This window comes from Carassius gibelio, chromosome B8 (genome assembly GCF_023724105.1).
Source record: "Carassius gibelio isolate Cgi1373 ecotype wild population from Czech Republic chromosome B8, carGib1.2-hapl.c, whole genome shotgun sequence".
NCBI lineage: Eukaryota > Metazoa > Chordata > Actinopteri > Cypriniformes > Cyprinidae > Carassius > Carassius gibelio.
In genome coordinates, this window is record NC_068403.1 from 28,905,185 (window position 1) to 28,922,407 (window position 17,223).

The following is a 17,223-nucleotide window of genomic DNA, read 5'->3' on the forward strand; positions in this document are numbered from 1 at the left end:
CTTTCACTATTATGTTGAAAGACATTCACTGGCTTAAGTTTGACTTAAACAAATATGTATGTATGATATCCACTGGCTCGCCTTCACGGTTTAAAACAGAAGTAGACTATTTCCAATATTGCAATGCACCCACGCTACATGCCCCGAAGAGACAGCTGTGTCATGGACACGCTCTGAACGCGTTGAAACACAGCAAATAATTCACAACATTTTTTATTATGGTAATAATTTTAAATAAATAAAAAATACTTATTTTATTACGGTAAAATCCTTTTTATAATATTATGTTTATGACATTCTCAATTACAGTTATTGATATTTTCCTGCAGCTGTTCAAGCTGCGTGTGGTGAAGCTGAAGAGCTGAATGAACACTGGTAAACTGAGGTGCTGCCAGCTTAACACAGGGAATGCATCATATAGTCAGATTTTTATACAACATAGATATAATATTACCACTTATATACGTAAAAGAAAAAATAAAATAAAATAAACAATTGCACACGTGGACATGAACTAAGTTAGGTGCTAATCAGAATGCGTAACTTCTGTTGTGGATGTGCTCTTGGCTCTTCCCACAACAACGCAAGGAAACACAGAAACCAAACCGAAATAATTCTTAACGTTTTTAGTATAATAGTGTTCTCATTATAACGCTATATTATATATACATACATATATATACATACACACACACACACACACACGCAATATATATCTAAATTACGGCCTATAATCTCAATGTCAAATGCAGAAATGTTAATCCATGTATTTATGACCTCAAGGTTAGATTATTGTAATGCTTTATTGTGTGGTTGTTCTGCACGCTTAGTAAACAAACTACAGCTAGTTCAAAATGCAGCAGCAAGAGTTCTTACTAGAACCAGGAAGTATGACCATATTAGCCCGGTCCTGTCCACACTGAACTGGCTCCCTATTAAACATCGTGTAGATTTTAAAATATTGCTTATTACTTATAAAGCCCTGAATGGTTTTGCACCTCATTATTTGAATGAGCTCCTTTTACATTATACTCCTCTACGTCCGCTACGTTCTCAAAACTCAGGCAATTTGATAATACCTAGAATATCAAAATCAACTGCGGGCAACACCCAATGTACTTGCTACATCATTAGAAGAATGGCATCTACGCTAATATCAGTCTGTTTCTCTCTTATTCCTAGGTCACTGCAGTCACCCGGATCCAATATGTATCTACTGTAGACCAGATGGTGGATCAGCACCTAGAAAGGGCCTCTACTGCCCTGAAAGACAGCGGAGACCAGGACAACTAGAGCCCCAGATACAGATCCCCTGTAAATACCTTGTCTCAGAGGACCACCAGGACAAGACTACAGGAAACAGATGATTCTTCTGCACAATCTGACTTTGCTGCAGCCTGGAATTGAACTACTGGTTTCATCTGGTCAGAGGAGAACTGGTCCCCCAACTGAGCCTGGTTTCTCCCAAGGTTTTTTTCTCATATCTGTCACCGATGGAGTTTCGGTTCCTTGCTCTGCTCTGGCTTGCTTAGTTGGGGTCACTTCATCTACAGCGATATCGTTGACTTGATTGCAAATAAATGCACAGACACTATTTAACTGAACAGAGATGACATCAATTGAATTCAATGATGAACTGCCTTTAACTGTCATTTTGCATTATTGAGACACTGTTTTCCAAATGAATGTTGTTCAGTTGCTTTGATGCAATGTATTTTTTTAAAGTGCTATATAAATAAAGGTGACTTGACTTGACACACACACACACAAATACACACACATATATACACAGGTGCTGGTCATATAATTAGAATATCATCAAAAAGTTGATTTCAATAATTCCATTCAAAAAGTGAAACTTGTACACAGACTGCTATTTTTAAAATGTTTATTTCTTTTAATTTTGATGTTTATAAAGTTTTTTTAATGTAAGTGCACGTGTGTTTACTGTGTCAAGACCTGTCTGTGTGCATTGTAGGGGGTCACCGACTAACAAATCTTTTGAATCTTGTCGGTATTCGACTGATAGTAGAATCATATGTTTGGGGGCGGGGCAACATACATTAACAAGATTCAAGTCAGACATCCGACAAACATAATTACTGATGTTAACACAGCGAAAATGTGTAATGAACACCTTGCAGATATAAACGGGGTAAATAATAGGCATGCATCGCATACTGTGACAAAACTGATTTTTTTTTTTTATTGTAGTAAAGTAGAACTTGCATACATGTTTGAAAAGCCAGAAGTATTTTTTAAAATTTTGATTTTAAAATAGCCTGCTGTAGCACACTGAAAAAGTGTTTCATTCATCCAATTAAAAAAATAGGGTAACGATTCACATCTTTATTTTTTTTTTTATTTGAGACAATGGTCATTTATTTTTCATTGGCTCAAGTAAAAAAAATATAGATGTGAATCCTTACCACTTTTTTTAATTGGATGAATTAAACACTTTGCATCCTTGTTTAATTCACACCAACATTATTTAATTTTACCATTTAGGAATAATGTATTTATATAGCATACTTTTATTTAGTCTCACTGGTAAAGACCTTGTTTTAAATTTAAAACCAAATTTAAAAACTAAAATACTGAATGCTGATTAAGAAACATCTTATTGAATGTGTGTTGATTTTGTTATTTGGACTGTAGAATATGCAGTTGTTGCCTTTAATTTCACATGGCCAGTTCTATGTAATTTCAACCCAGTTCAAAAACAAAAGCTAAATGCCTATGTCTGTACCATCTATGTTTGTATTGAATGTAGGCTACTTACTGTGCAGTTAATAGATACCTAACACTTAACGTCCATAACCATAACAAATAACTTTTTTTTTTTTTTGCTCTTATTATAATTTTAGTCTAAAATGTTAGCAGGTAATGTTCTGCATTTCTGTTTTGAGCTGCACACGCTGAAGATGACCAGTGGAGTGGTGCATTTGATAGCAAGTTTTTAATCAATGGGATTCAACTCATAATTTCATATAGAATACGCTTCGTTATTTATACAACATAACGTTAATATTAAGACTTAAAGGCTATTTGCAAAAGGGGCCTGAATGCAAATGACTGACACTGCACGGCTCTGAATGCGAACTCCTTTCGTGGACGCGCTTCCTCATGAAACAATGTGCAGAAACACGGCAGCTAAACTCTAAAAATGCATAGCGTTTTAGTATAATGGTCTTCTCATTATAATAGTAGGCCTATCTATATTACAGTCCCAGTCATAGTTATTAATATTCTGCATTGTAGTCTGACCTACTCTCGCTTTGTGCTGAAGAGATATCACCATAGTACTATAATGAAGCGCTTGACTCAAAACCAAATGCATTTTATATCAGGTAAATAATATATCCAACAATATATATACACCGGCTGAAATGTTTTAAAATCACTGGTACCCTGCCTGTTAGAAAACATTTAGTTTCTGCCTGTGTCAGTTTGAGTCTTGGTATAGTTTCAAATCCCTGCCGCCAAGATGCTCCTCTGTCGGTCACAGATTATGGAAAGTGAATTATAAATCTATAGGGATGGTTGGATTTATTCACGCACTTTAAAATACTAATTTGAAGCTTCTTTCTTTTCAGATTCTTACAGCTTGGGAGAAACCCGGTAGTCCTATGTGAAATTTGAACTCCTTCATATAGTCAAAATGGCATAATCAATAACACCCCGCAAATATTCGACTATTAGATTGGTAGTCGAATCAGGCTCCTTGAATCAAAGCATCATTCGGGCTCACCCCTAGTGCACTGAGTGTGTATTAGACTCTCATAAAGCAGTTCAATCATCACTACACATGTATTCTCACCTGGGGTCAGAGGTCACCAGATCTTTACTGAAATTAGGAGGATCAAGCATGAATCTGTAACTCTTCAGAGACACACAGCTGTGATCAGGAGATAAAGATCTCTTCCTCTTCATCCTCCTTAGGATCCTGAAAAACACATAGAAATCATTCTTCATTTAGATCTGTCTGCTGTTACATTTATTATAAAAGCAGGATTGTAACAATAACTGATAAGAACAATAATTAAAATAATGTATGATAGTGGATTAGTGGTGTCTGAAAGCTGTGCACAGAAACATTCATCAGTCACATCACTTTATAGCAGTGAATAACACATTTCTATGGACAAACACTTATGGAAAACAGCTGCTATGGGAAAAATGCAGAAGCAAGTTGTCTGAAACATCAGAGTGCCTTATATTCAGCTCTTCAGATGAATTAACAATATTTACTGTGGTTTGTCCTGTAGTGCTTTGACAGATGCGTCTGCGGTTTAATGCTTTTGAAACGTCTTCTCCTTGATGCACAACTTGCATATGGTTAAATTCTTCTCTGTAAATATTAGAAAGTATTTCCTTTCTGCATAACCTGAGAATAAATCTCCATTATACTCCACAGACGTTAAATATGAAAATATTTAATTAGAAATTAGGGGGCCAGATTTACTAAACAGGGAAAATTAACAGAGCGCAATTCCATAAAAGCGCTAATATTCCGTGTGCGATTTAGAAATCCGAATTAGCTTTATTTGCCAAGTGTACGCAGACACAGAAGGAATGTGTTTTTTATTTAAGGTGCTCTTGGTACATACATACATACATTTTAACAGTAAGACTTAATTATGTCTCAGAATATGGGACATAAGATTTCTGCACAGATTTGTGCATTATCTACTCTATATACAGCTGTATAAATAAAGAGATATGCATTTACATAATACTTGAGAAAGAGGCAATAATTAGAGATGGAGGATGAATCACATAAATGATTTGCAGAACACAGGTGTTCTTGTGTAAGCTGTTGAAGGTATGGGGGGAAAAACAGTTTTTTTATGCTTAGACGTTCTAGTGCACAGAGATCTATAGCGTCTGCCTGAAGGGAGAAGTGCAAACCGGTTGTGTCCAGGGTAAGAGGAGTCTTTGATGATACTTCTTGCCCGTTTCTTGACTCTGGAGTCGTACAAGTCCAGAAGACCGGGCAAGTGCACACAAATGATCTTTCTGCTGTCCTAACAGACCATTGCAGTCTTGTTAAATATGATTTACAGGCTGAGTAAAACTTGTGTCATCTGTGCTGGTGGCAGGTTTAACTTTTTCAGCTGATGAAGGAAGTACACAACCTCTGCTGGGCCTTTTTCACAACGAAATCAATGTGAATGTCCCACTTCAGAGAGATGGTTGTGCCCAGGAACCTGAATGACTCCACTACAGTCACAGTGCTGTCCATGATGGTGAGATGGGGGGAGCAGGGGGGTCCTCCTGAAGTCTACTATCATCTCCACTGTTTTGAGCTCCAGGTTGTTGTGATTGCACCAGACATCCAGCTGCTCCACCTCTTGTCTGTAGGCAGACTCATCTCCGTCATGGATGAGGCTGATGACTGTGGTGTCATCTGCAAACTTCAGGAGTTTGCAGGGGTTAAAGCAAAGAAAAAAATCCTGAGCCTGAACTTTTTGCCCGGGGGGCGGGGCGGGGCAGCACATGCCAAGCATGCAATGACTGTGACAACTTTAACATTTGAAAGGATACTATGGCAAAGTTATTGCTTTCTTTATTCAAACTGATTTTCTTTTTCATGAATATATGATTGACCTGAAGAATGAAAGCTGTATCATACACTTATGAGCTATATCACCGATTACCAACACTAGGGGTGTGACAATACACTTACAATATATCGGTCGGGTTCTAGTCTTTATATTGCACCTTGTTTTGAGGAAAACATTGGGCAGGATGAGCCTGAACATTTTTTTTTAATAATCAACAGATAATCAGCAGATGAATCAATTCTGAAAATATTTGTTAGCTGCAGCTCTAATTGCAAGACAGTCTGTTGGTTCAATAACAGTGGAAACAGACTCTTTGTGTGGTTTGTGGGATCAGTGTATTACTCCTGTCTCCTGATGTTGCTGAGTGTGTGTTTTCTCTGATTGAACATCTGAGATATAATGCAGTGCAATCCGGTGATTGTTCACGATGGTCAGTGTTTATTGGTGCAGTATGAATTGACATTCACACTGGATTATATCTCACCTGGGGTCAGAGGTCATTGGATCATTACTAAGTAAAGGAGGCTTATTCATGGATCTGTCACTCTTCAGAGACACACAGCTGCAATCAGTAGATGAAACTCTCAATCTCCATGAGATCCTGAGAAAACAGAAATAATTCTTCCTTTAGTTCTGTCTGCGGTTTCATTTCTTACAAAAATCATCTACAGTCTACAATGTGAGTGAATCTTCACTCTGGGAGACTAAATAATGTCTAACATCAGCCAAGTCTTAGATTTTACTTGCAAGTGTGTAAGTAATATATCCTGACAAAACCCCAAATATCCAGCTTCAAAAACACTCCAATCAGTGATTCTAAGTCCTGCTCTGCTTCATTAATCCATCTTTTTACAGTCCTTAATACAGGTTTAGCTGATTTTAGTTTCTGCCTGTAGTTTGATATAAGATGAACCAAACAGTGATCAGAGCACCTCAAAGCTGCCGTGGAACAGAGTGATATGCATCCTTTATTGTGGTGTAACAGTGATCCAATATATTACTGTCTCTTGTGGGACATGTGATGTGCTGTCTGTATTTTGGCAGTTCACGGGAGAGATTTGCTTTATTAAAGTCCCCAAGAATGATTAAAATAGAGTCCAGGTAAAGAATATCTCTTTGGATTTGAGACTTTAGTCTTCGCAACTTTACAGATCTTCTTTTGGCACCAAATGCTTGTAACACTCCAAAGAGAAAGGAATCATTTAAATCGCATCATAGCCCTTTGAGCAGTTATGAGCATCAGGCTGTGTATCTGTGTATCTTGTACCCTCCAATAAACATCAACTCAAACTTTCTTGTGAGATGAAGGGGGAAAATAAAGACAAGAAAATCAGCCAAATATATCAGCCCAAATAATAATAATAATAAAAAAAAAAAATCAAAATCATATAGGTTATCGGCTGCCATGATTTTTAAATATAGGCATCGACCAGAGAAAAAAAAAACATATCATATAATACCGTATAATATAATGGCAAGCAATCAGTAATTTTTTGTTTAGAATGCAATGCTTATATTTTAACCTTTTTTATTCACATAATGAACTACATATCCTACACAAGATTAATTTATTATATTTGTTTTATAGCCTTTATTAGAGCCTGAATGATATGGGTTTTTTGGGCGGCAGATGACGATACCAATATTAGGGAGTTAAAGACAAATATGTATATATATATATATATATATATATATATATCTCACCTGGGGTCAGAGGTCATTGGATCATTACTAAGTAAAGGAGGCTTATTCATGGATCTGTCACTCTTCAGAGAGACACAGCTGAGATCAGTAGATGAAACTCTCAATCTCCATGAGATCCTGAGAAAACAGAAATAATTCTTCCTTTAGTTCTGTCTGCGGTTTCATTTCTTACAAAAATCATCTACAATCTACAATGTGAGTGAATCTTCACTCTGGGAGACTAAATAATGTCTAACATCAGCCAAGTCTTAGATTTTACTTGCCAGTGTGTAAGTAATATATCCTGACAAAACCCCAAATATCCAGCGCCACCATCTTCCAGAACTGCAACCTACCTGTAGTCTCCAGAAGTGAAAGATGTCAGGTTCTCAAGGACTTCGATTAGGTAAATAATGCTATTAAATGACTCTAACTGAAGACTGATTTTTATAGGCTTTACAGACAGATAAGTTGAGCGACTCTTGATGGACCAGCACCACATCCACTTGTACCACTGTCTGAAGAATGGATCTGCCAGAATCTGGCACTAAGTTTTGGTAATTCATTTTTAGTCCATCTCTGCATGGAAAACAGTGGCGCTGGAGACTAAATGGTTCCTGGTCGTTTCACACCTCATTCTTCAACTTAATTCTCAATTCTTTTGCAGTTAATGTTTCTTTTCTTCTTGACATGTTTTTAATTGACTCTGCTGGCCCACTGAGCACATTGCTGTCCAATGGTCATGCCTTGACTTTGCAATTTCTAATTATAAACCTATTAATCAGGCAGATTTTTTGACATTTTTAAAGGGGTCATATGATATTGCTAAAAAGAACAATTGTGTGTACTTGGTGTAATGCAATGTGCTTATGTGATTTAAGGTAAAAAAAAATTATATTATTATTTCTCCTCGTTTTTTACGAAGCTCATCATTCTGAAAAGCGAGGTGTACTGATGTTGATAGGCCAGCTATGACCGAATGCCCCAAATGTTTGACGGAAATGTTACGGCCCTTAACATATTGTGATGCCCTATCTGGCCAGAGCAATGAGACATAAACATTAAAACCCACTATAAACATGATTTCTAGTCATGTCCTCTTTGGAGGGCCAAACAAAGTAGTTTCGCTTTCTCAATGAAACAGTGTCACACACCACAGTCTTGAGTGAGCAGAGGCCGGCAGATTCTACAAAGAGCAGGACTCCACTTCGTCCACTGTGAAACCTAACTGCCGATTCACAGTGCAAAGCTGATGAGTTTCCTCAGCGACAAGCACGGATCAGCTCCAGGAATGACAAAGCGGATATCATCCTCGGCCAAACAATGTAGTTTCACTTTCACTTTTCAATGTAGTTTCAATGAAACACACAGTGTCTATACGACCTGGAGGCGGCGACAGCAACAATACTACAACGAGAATAAAAGGTATGCTGCCTTTCTTTGCGTGAACATCTGGGCAGCATTCTGCAAATCTTCCCACATACTGATGTAGAGATGTGGGGGCGTGTTTAAACTAGGTGTTTTAGGGGGGCGTGGTCACTTAACTTTTATAAAGAATATCTCTTTGGATTTGAGACTTTAGCCTTTGCAACTTTATAGATCTCATTTATGCAACAAGAGCTTGTAACACTCCAAAGAGAAAGGAAAAATTTTAAATCGCATCATATGAGCCCTTTAAGCAGTTATGAGCATCAGGCTGTGTATCTTATACCCTGCAATAAACATTTACTCAAACTTTCTTATGAGATGGAGGAAAATTAAGAAAAGAAAATCAGCCAAACATATCAGCCAAAAAAATTTAATAAAAAAAATCTGCATCGTAACTGGTCGACCTCTAGTTATAAATGATTAGATACAAAGTTAATAGTAGTTATTAAGATTGATGTAGTTTGGAATTGGTAAAATTTCAAATTGCATAATTATGCATGCACTGTATTTTTCCTCATCCACTGCAGGGAATGTAGTGACTGGTTGTCTCGTGTCGTCTCTGATTGGCTGGAATTATGTCAAATTGAATATGTCATATAAGAAATACGTTCTTCTATGCAAGACGGACATTCTTCAGAAAACTCTGTTTGCACATTTAAAATGATCTTTCGCAGAATTATGACAGAGATCTAACCTCATATTCACAGTGTGTGTTGGTGTGTGTGTACTTTGATGGGTGAAATGCTGAGCAAAAATTTTCGAGTATGGCTTACCATACTTGGCCACATGTCACTCATTTTTTCACTTTACTGCATTATATCTCACCTGGGGTCAGAGGTCATTGGATCATTACTAAGTAAAGGAGGCTTATTCATGGATCTGTTACTCTTCAGAGACACACAGCTGCAATCAGGAGATGAAGATCTCTCACTGCTCTCGCTCTTCTCCATACTGAGAAACTGAACTTACACCTGCATATGGAAACATAAGAGAACAAATTACACATAGTATTGTGATTATTATTCTAGTAACTGCAATGACATTCAAGAGAATGTGGAGCTTCAGACTCAGTGGCTGTAGCAGTTTGTGGAGGATCCTTTTCTTATGAGTGAGGACTCATCTGAACGCTTCTGTTTTGCCATTGCATTCCTAAACTCAACAGAACTGTGTGTGATTGGTCAAAATGCGCAACACTGTAAAAACGCCTAAAAGAGAAGATCTTAATTTAATGCCGCATTCGACACTGTCTATTCATATTCACTTTAATTAGAAACAGATGTAAGAGATTATATTAGTTAGTTTGTTATATTACTTTTTTTTGACTAATTAAGTGCATTTTTGCCCAAAGGATGCTCCATGTGCTTCTCATGTGTGCTTGTTTACTAGGGGTGGGAGGAAAAAATCAATTCTCTGATGCATCGCAATTCTCTCTCCAATGATTCTGAACATTTCAGAATCTATTCTAAACTTGTTTATTTTTCCCACATATGGCATGTGTGCGCGCTAGAGACACATGCACATTGCTTGACAGTCTGTGCTTCCACCCACCATGTTTTACTTTAGATATGCTTTCATTTCTGCCGTTTGCAATGTAGCACTATTAAATGCACGAAGCTCACGCACTGACAGACTTTCACGTGTGCTCTGTTTGTTGTCCTGAAGCTCAATTGTGGCAGCGGTTAAATGCACTTGCATTTCCAATAATTTTATATGAAATTGATGTACACACAGTCAGTTATGTTTTCAGAGAAGGAAAAAACCTGTGATACTGAAATAGATAAATTGATCTGTGCAATAGTGTGAATGCAGCCTGTTAAAACTGTCACTGTCTATGATTTCATCAGTAATAATCAAACGGTATATAACAGAGATGGGACTAAATCACACATGTGCAAGTCTCAAGTAAGTCTCAAGTATTTTTTTCTTGGGCAAGTCAAGTCACAAGCTATGTCAAGTCAAGTCCTGTAGTAAGTCAAGTCAAGTCAAGTCACCTTATTATTGTAATTTTACCTGCAGAATCTGATCTTAATAAAGTTAAAAGACAAGATATAAGTAACTGTCAGTAAATTAAAATAATTTGGATTTGCATTGTAAATACTCATGTTCAGTAAAATACATCATGGAATCAAACAAAATTATAACTTCATAAAATTATTTATTTTTCACTTTTGCCAACAGTGTTTGAAATGTTTTAAATTTTTAACATTGAGTCCATAAAACAAATAAAAGCTAAACATCCAACAGACTCCTCTCTGAACACCTCTCTCTCTCTCAAACACAGTTTACATACAACATTAAAATTTGTTACATTTCTCGAGAGTTTGGGCACCCTTTGAAGAATCGGTGAAAATGCGAGTAATTTTCAAAAAATAAGAGAGATCATACTAAATGCATGTTATACTTTATTTAGTACTGTCCTGAGTAAGATATTGTACATAAAAGATTTTAACATTTAGTCCACAAGACAAAAAAAAATAACTGAAATTATTAAAATAACCCTACTCAAAAGTTTGGGAACCCTTGGTTCTTAATACTGTGTTCTGTTACCTGATGATCCTCGACTGTCTTTCTGTTTTGTGATGGTTGTGCATGAGTCCCTTGTTTGTTCTGAACAGTTAAACTGAGCAGCGTTCTTCAGAAATATCTTTAAGGTCCTGCAGATTCTTCAGTTTTCCAGCATCTTTACATATTTGAACCCTTTCAAGCAGTGACTTTATGATTTTGAGATACACCTTATCACACTGAGGACATTTGAGGGACTCCAACACAACTATTAAAAAAGGTTCAAATGTTCACTGATGCTCCAGAAGGAAACAAGATGCTTTAAGAGCTAGGGGTGAAAAAAATATCTTTTATGTACAAGATCTTACTCAGGACAGTACTAAATAAAATATAACATGCATTTAGTATGATCTCTCTTATTTTTTGAAAATTACTCGCATTTTCACAGATTCTGCAAAGGGTGCCCAAACTTTCGAGCCCCACTGTGTACATATATATATATATATATATATATATATATATAACTGTAATATGCACTTCTCATGGTTAGGTAATCGCGGTAGCTGTAGTCTTATTCACATTTGTTTTTCTGATTAATTGTTTTGCTCTATGAGAAAGACAAGGTAACAAAATATTCTGGGCTTAACGCCCGTTTCACACATACTCCGTCTGCGGTGCGTACGCGTTGCGTAATTTTTTACGCACACGTTAACGGATTCCAGCGTTCACACTGCATGCGGTCCGTCAATGCGTTCCAGGAGAAGTGCGTCTGCAGCAGTGCAGCCATCGTTTACGTACCGAGTCTATTTTTGCTATGCTGCATGCGCTGAATTAAAGTGACACCGCATTGTTCGCGGTAAAAATGAACATGGATTGACACGGAAATGCAGTCATTTCACAATAAATGTATACTAATTAAATCCTACTGTGTTTCACACGCAACACATGGGTTTTGGCTTGATTTAAAACAATAAAAAAAGAGCAATTTTAGAGAAACAAGGCAACGTTATATATGCACTTTTATAGAGGCAGAAAAACATAGTTATTTAAGACCCGTTGGATTGCGTGTAATAAAGATTTAAATGCAAAACGCACGAAAGACGACTGTTTCTGTCAGTTGCGAGTTTTAATTTTAAATGTTTGTGATAGCCTAACAAGAAAAGTAGGCTAATGTTGTGTTTAAATGTGTTGCAGCTTGTTTCAGCAACTTATTATAAAAACCTAGCAGTCAAATGCATGAGTAATACGTTGTTTATATTTTAATTTAAATATGTCTATGAAAGATTGTTACTGTACTGTGATGAAAGAGTATCACAATGCAGAAAAAACTTTTTAGATTTTTTTTTTTTTCGAGAACCGAGGAGCTGATGATACTGCGCATTCGTGATTCAGCATGAAGCCGACTGACTCACAGCGCATCTGAACCGAACTGATTCTTTTGGTGATTGATTCTGAACTGATTTTGTGCTAATGTAATGAGTGCGGGTAAACCGAGGGCTTGAATGAAGGGCAATCTGACGAAACGTAAGTTCTTTTAATAACAAATACATCGCAATGGATTATGTATCCGGTGAACTGTTTTTTTTTTCAACCGGTTTAGTGAATCAAACCGTCCGAAAGAACCGGTTCGCGGAAAAGAATCGAACTTCCCATCACTAATCCACACCGATATCCAGTGAGTGGTGCGTGTGTTTCGTCTGCAAGCAGGAGACTTCTGCCTGCCGGTGTGGTGCAGTAAAATGACAGAAGGGGAGACATTCATTAATTTATCATTTCAATTTTATGCTGGTTTTATTGTTACACATGACGCAGACTCGACTGTACTCAGAATATTTTCCGAGTCCAAAATGTTCAAGTCCGTGTCAAGTCCGAGTACGTGACAAGTCCGAGTTCATTCAAAATTGGACTCGAGTCCGAGTCCAAGTTCGAGTACCCCAACTCTATCAAATAGCACGTCTTTTGCATGCGCAAGTTCGTTATTTCCAACGTAGGCGCGCGGTATGTGCGCTCATAATCGGACGCGCTCGTTTTTTCCAGGCGCGTCCGCACCGCATCGAGTTAAAAACATCTCAACTTTTCAGAGAGTCACAAGCGCACCGCAGGTCATGTGACAAGAACTAACCAATCAGCTTCATCCTTTTCCGTAACAACGTTGAAAGCTCAGCCAAGATGAAGGAACAGCTGATCACAGCTGTATATGGATTGCCATTTTGAAATAAATTTAGTAGCATAGCTACTGCAAGCGATTTTTAGAGCTGCAAACCATTTATCCTTTGCTGAAATTCCAGCGTCTTCATGGAGAGGCACGTCACGGAGCTCGTCATGGTTGCTTAGCAATGGCAGACGCCTCAGGGGCGCAACTGCCCGAGCGCTTTGGAAAGGAGAAAGCGGCGCACACAGCGTTTTCACGTGTTTTTAGGCGCGAATTATTGAAGACAAAAGCGATGACCGTCGGTAACCCTCAGGCTGACATGTTGATGTGATGTGATATCTGATCTAAGTGGGCGTGGTGTGCGTAAGGTAGAGAGGACATGACTGATAGGACTGATAAAACATTCTAGATAGGTTGTAAATTATTTTTTAATCAAACATAGCTACTAGAGTGTTGTTACAGAAACTTCACAAAAAAGTTTATTTCATGTATGATCATACATGAAATTGACATGCATAAAAATTTTTACTGAATACTTGCAACATCAATCATAGATATACAAATACACATATTCAATTTATTCTCAAAGTTTTTGATAAAAACTAGAAAAGATGTTTTGTATGAATTATTGGCAGCCAAAAAGAAATAAAAATATATATATATACTTTCGTGATTGTATATGTATGTATCAGCTTTTTGTAACAAAAGCCAACTACTTTTTTTTCTTTTTGCTAAATTTTCTTGTCACAAATTAATGAATTACTGTCACTACATAATTTTAAATATAAAACAGTGGTCAAATACAAAAAATACAACCTCTAAGGTCTCCACTGATATATAGTTTGTCAAGTTTAGTTTACGTTTAATATTGAGATTGAGCAGTCACGTGCCGATTTGGGTTGATTTGGGAGGGGTCTGAGCCGGTCGGCCCTGATGGAAGGATACGCTATCTGTTGCCAGGGGCAATGCCTTCAGAACTTAACAGAGGCACGACTAAACATTTCAGAGCGCTTTCATTTTTGCACATTTATTTTGTCGGCAAAAAAAAGAAAGTAAAGCAATGCAAAAACATAAGGCGAAATAAAGGGGACCTTACAGGAACAAGCTCACACCAAGCGCAAAACAGCGGTGTTTGGAGAAGCTCCCAGGCAGCTCCCTGCAGCAGGACAGAGACCTGAACCATATAACTCAGTGCACACATATGGACATTGGGAATTATATTGTTTACAATGCAAGTCACTTTGCATTCACGCTGTTAATGGCTTTAATCTAACCCGGACATTTACATCTCGCAATCACACATTTAACTACCCTATCTAACCCAGAACTGGTTTGTCCACTTTGCAGCCCCCAACACAAAAACCTGGTACAGTATATGTCATTGGGTTAAAATCAAATTATAACTAAACATACACAGCTTTAGCCCACATCAAAACATGTTGGAAACGTTCGTATACATTGAACATCTCGTTACAATCTAGTGTTCAGTCGCAGTTAATTACTTTGTCATTTTGGTCAAGAAGTGCATTCTAAATGCAGTGTAATTACAATACGCTAAAATGCATGTGAATAAACTTACTTTGGCCAGTACAACACTGTTTTTTTCTTTTAAACTCCTGCACTGTGTAGTAACTTAAACCAAAAAATATATAATTCCCAATGTCCATATGTGTGCATGGGGGTAAATGGTCCAGGTCTCTCGCTTGAGAGCTTCTCCAAAAACTGCTGTTTTGCGCTTGGTGTAACCTAAAAAAAAACTGTATTCCATTGTTCCTATGTTTTCCATATGTATCGTGTGAGGTACTGCAGCAGTTTTTAACGCAGCAGTAACTTCCAGGCATGGTAAAACAGTGCAGAATTGCGAGAACCTCTTCTTAACAACACATGTAAACAATCCTGTTTCGCCACCGGTATCCTTCCAACGTGGCGAGACCGTGATATCGAGGGAGGGGCTCTGTGCTATGACGACTACTTCTCATTCTCAATAGAATATTACGGTTTTAAATATGTAATGGCTTTGGGCCCACCGTTGGGCCAGTGACACTTAAGGAGTTAGGTAATTAAATTAATATGAAGGGGCGACACATTTACTACTTTTAAAAAATGTGGGTCAGGTAGCGGGTCGGGTACAATATTTTCTTTTTCTGCGGTCCGAGTTGCAGGCGGGTTAGTGAAAAACATCGGTCGGTGCGGGTTGTTTATACATTGACCCGCGCATCACTGATTCCCACCCATATTGTTTACATCAGAGCACACACTCTTTCAAGCAGCATACAGCGGTGTAGTGCATTTTGACCAGTAGATGGAAATAGTATTCTTAGTGCATTCGAAATTCTGAATAATTTGTAATATATAATTATTCACGGTAATCAGAAGGGCCCACGATAACAATATCGTACATATTCATTACCGTGATATATCGTATATATCTAGGCTGGACAAATGAATTGTAGTAGACCTATAAATATAATAATAATAATAATAATAATAATAGCAATTGTAATAATTTAATACATTAATTGGAAAAGACAAATCCTCTCGATGTCACCTGATGTTTGTTGTTGTTGTTTAGTTTTTAGATATATCTGGCTATAGTCCATATACACGGTGTCATCGTCTGCTCATTTGGAGTATTTCACACAAGTATAGAATGAGTACATAAATCATAAACTTTGACTTTACATCGCATGAGATCTGCTCTTACAGTGTGTGAGTTGGTAAGCTTGATGAAATCGCACAGTGTATGCCCAGCCTTTGAGAGCGCACTGTGTATTTATAGACAACAAAAATATGAATATCAAACCCCAAACTATCTTAACTGCTGTTAGAGGACTATATTAATCGTGTGGATTCAGACTAAGTTCCAGCACGGTCACTGTATGTCTGAATCAAATTCTCACTAAACCTGATCTGCGTAACGTTATGTCCGAGGCCTACAGAAGTGTTTTCTGCTTCAATATTTATATCCTGCTCTGGTAGCCTATATTCCCGATTGTAAAGAATCCGTAAATTAATGCCAATTTAAAGGAGAATATTATAGCATTATAATCCTGAAGATTAATTTATGCAGCTTCACCAACTTCTACGTTACATGCGTCACAACTCTACTGCTTTATGTTAATGTTTACAGATCGGATTTAACACACGACAGAGAAGCGAATGAGAAAAATCTACAACATTACTTGTATCAGAAGCTGATAATAAACTTACCTTAATGTTTTGTTTATGACCGTTTTTAAGTCTCTTTTTTTTAATTCCTGTTTGCTTTCGATATCTTCAGGAGTCGCCTAGTGTAGAATTCTTCTTCTTTTGGTGTAATGCCAGAACAACTTGAATGGTGCATTCCCGCCACCTACCGGACAGGAGTGTTGGAAAATCAAAACCAAAATGGCAGCGAGACGGAGGGGGAGGAAAAAACCATTATTTTAATACAACGCTATATTAAATTCTATTAATCAGTCTTGTTTCTTTTAGAAAAATAATTAATTCATGAAATATTTTGATTGTTTTGGGCCATTTCCTGTTATTATTCCCAAAGATCTTAAATGGATGTTAAGTATTAAGACTTGTACAGCTTCATATAACTTAAATCAGGGGTGCCCAACCCTGCTCCTGGCGATCGACTGTCCTGCAGAGTTTAGCTCCATTTAGTGATGTGACATTTGAACCGAGGCTTCGGAGCTTGTGTCGAGAAAAAAGGGCCGTGCCAGATGAAGCCGCGATTCGAGGCTTGTTTTGTTAACATGGAAATCACGTGACTGATGACAAACGAGGCCTCGGTTTGTGTTATAAGGCTTGTTCGACTTCATGCAGTTTTGCGCAAACCGATCGTCGGCTGACTTGAAGCAGTGCATGCCGGTTAGAAATTTTGTCCGACTTGATACAGCGCTG

General features: G+C 37.5%; 1 protein-coding gene across 5 annotated transcripts in view; it reads right to left on the reverse strand.

Annotated features, from left to right (window-relative positions):
* Positions 1 to 16,699, reverse strand: part of LOC127963140 (NACHT, LRR and PYD domains-containing protein 3) — a 210,736-nt gene extending 194,037 nt beyond the window's left edge. For 4 of the 5 annotated variants that reach the window (XR_008154738.1, XR_008154739.1, XM_052562887.1 and 1 more), the window contains exons 1-5: positions 16,543 to 16,699; positions 9,504 to 9,649; positions 7,272 to 7,388; positions 6,052 to 6,168; positions 3,821 to 3,946 (exon numbers count right to left, since the gene is read on the reverse strand). Coding sequence is in view for 2 of the 5 variants with exons in the window: in XM_052562887.1 (XP_052418847.1) it covers positions 3,821 to 3,946; positions 6,052 to 6,168; positions 7,272 to 7,388; positions 9,504 to 9,628 (485 nt within the window). In the remaining 3 variants the exon portion in view is untranslated. The remainder of the gene's footprint in view (positions 1 to 3,820; positions 3,947 to 6,051; positions 6,169 to 7,271; positions 7,389 to 9,503; positions 9,650 to 16,542) is intronic. The other variant, XM_052562885.1, reaches the window with a different exon arrangement.
* Between the last annotated feature and the right edge of the window lie 524 nt (positions 16,700 to 17,223).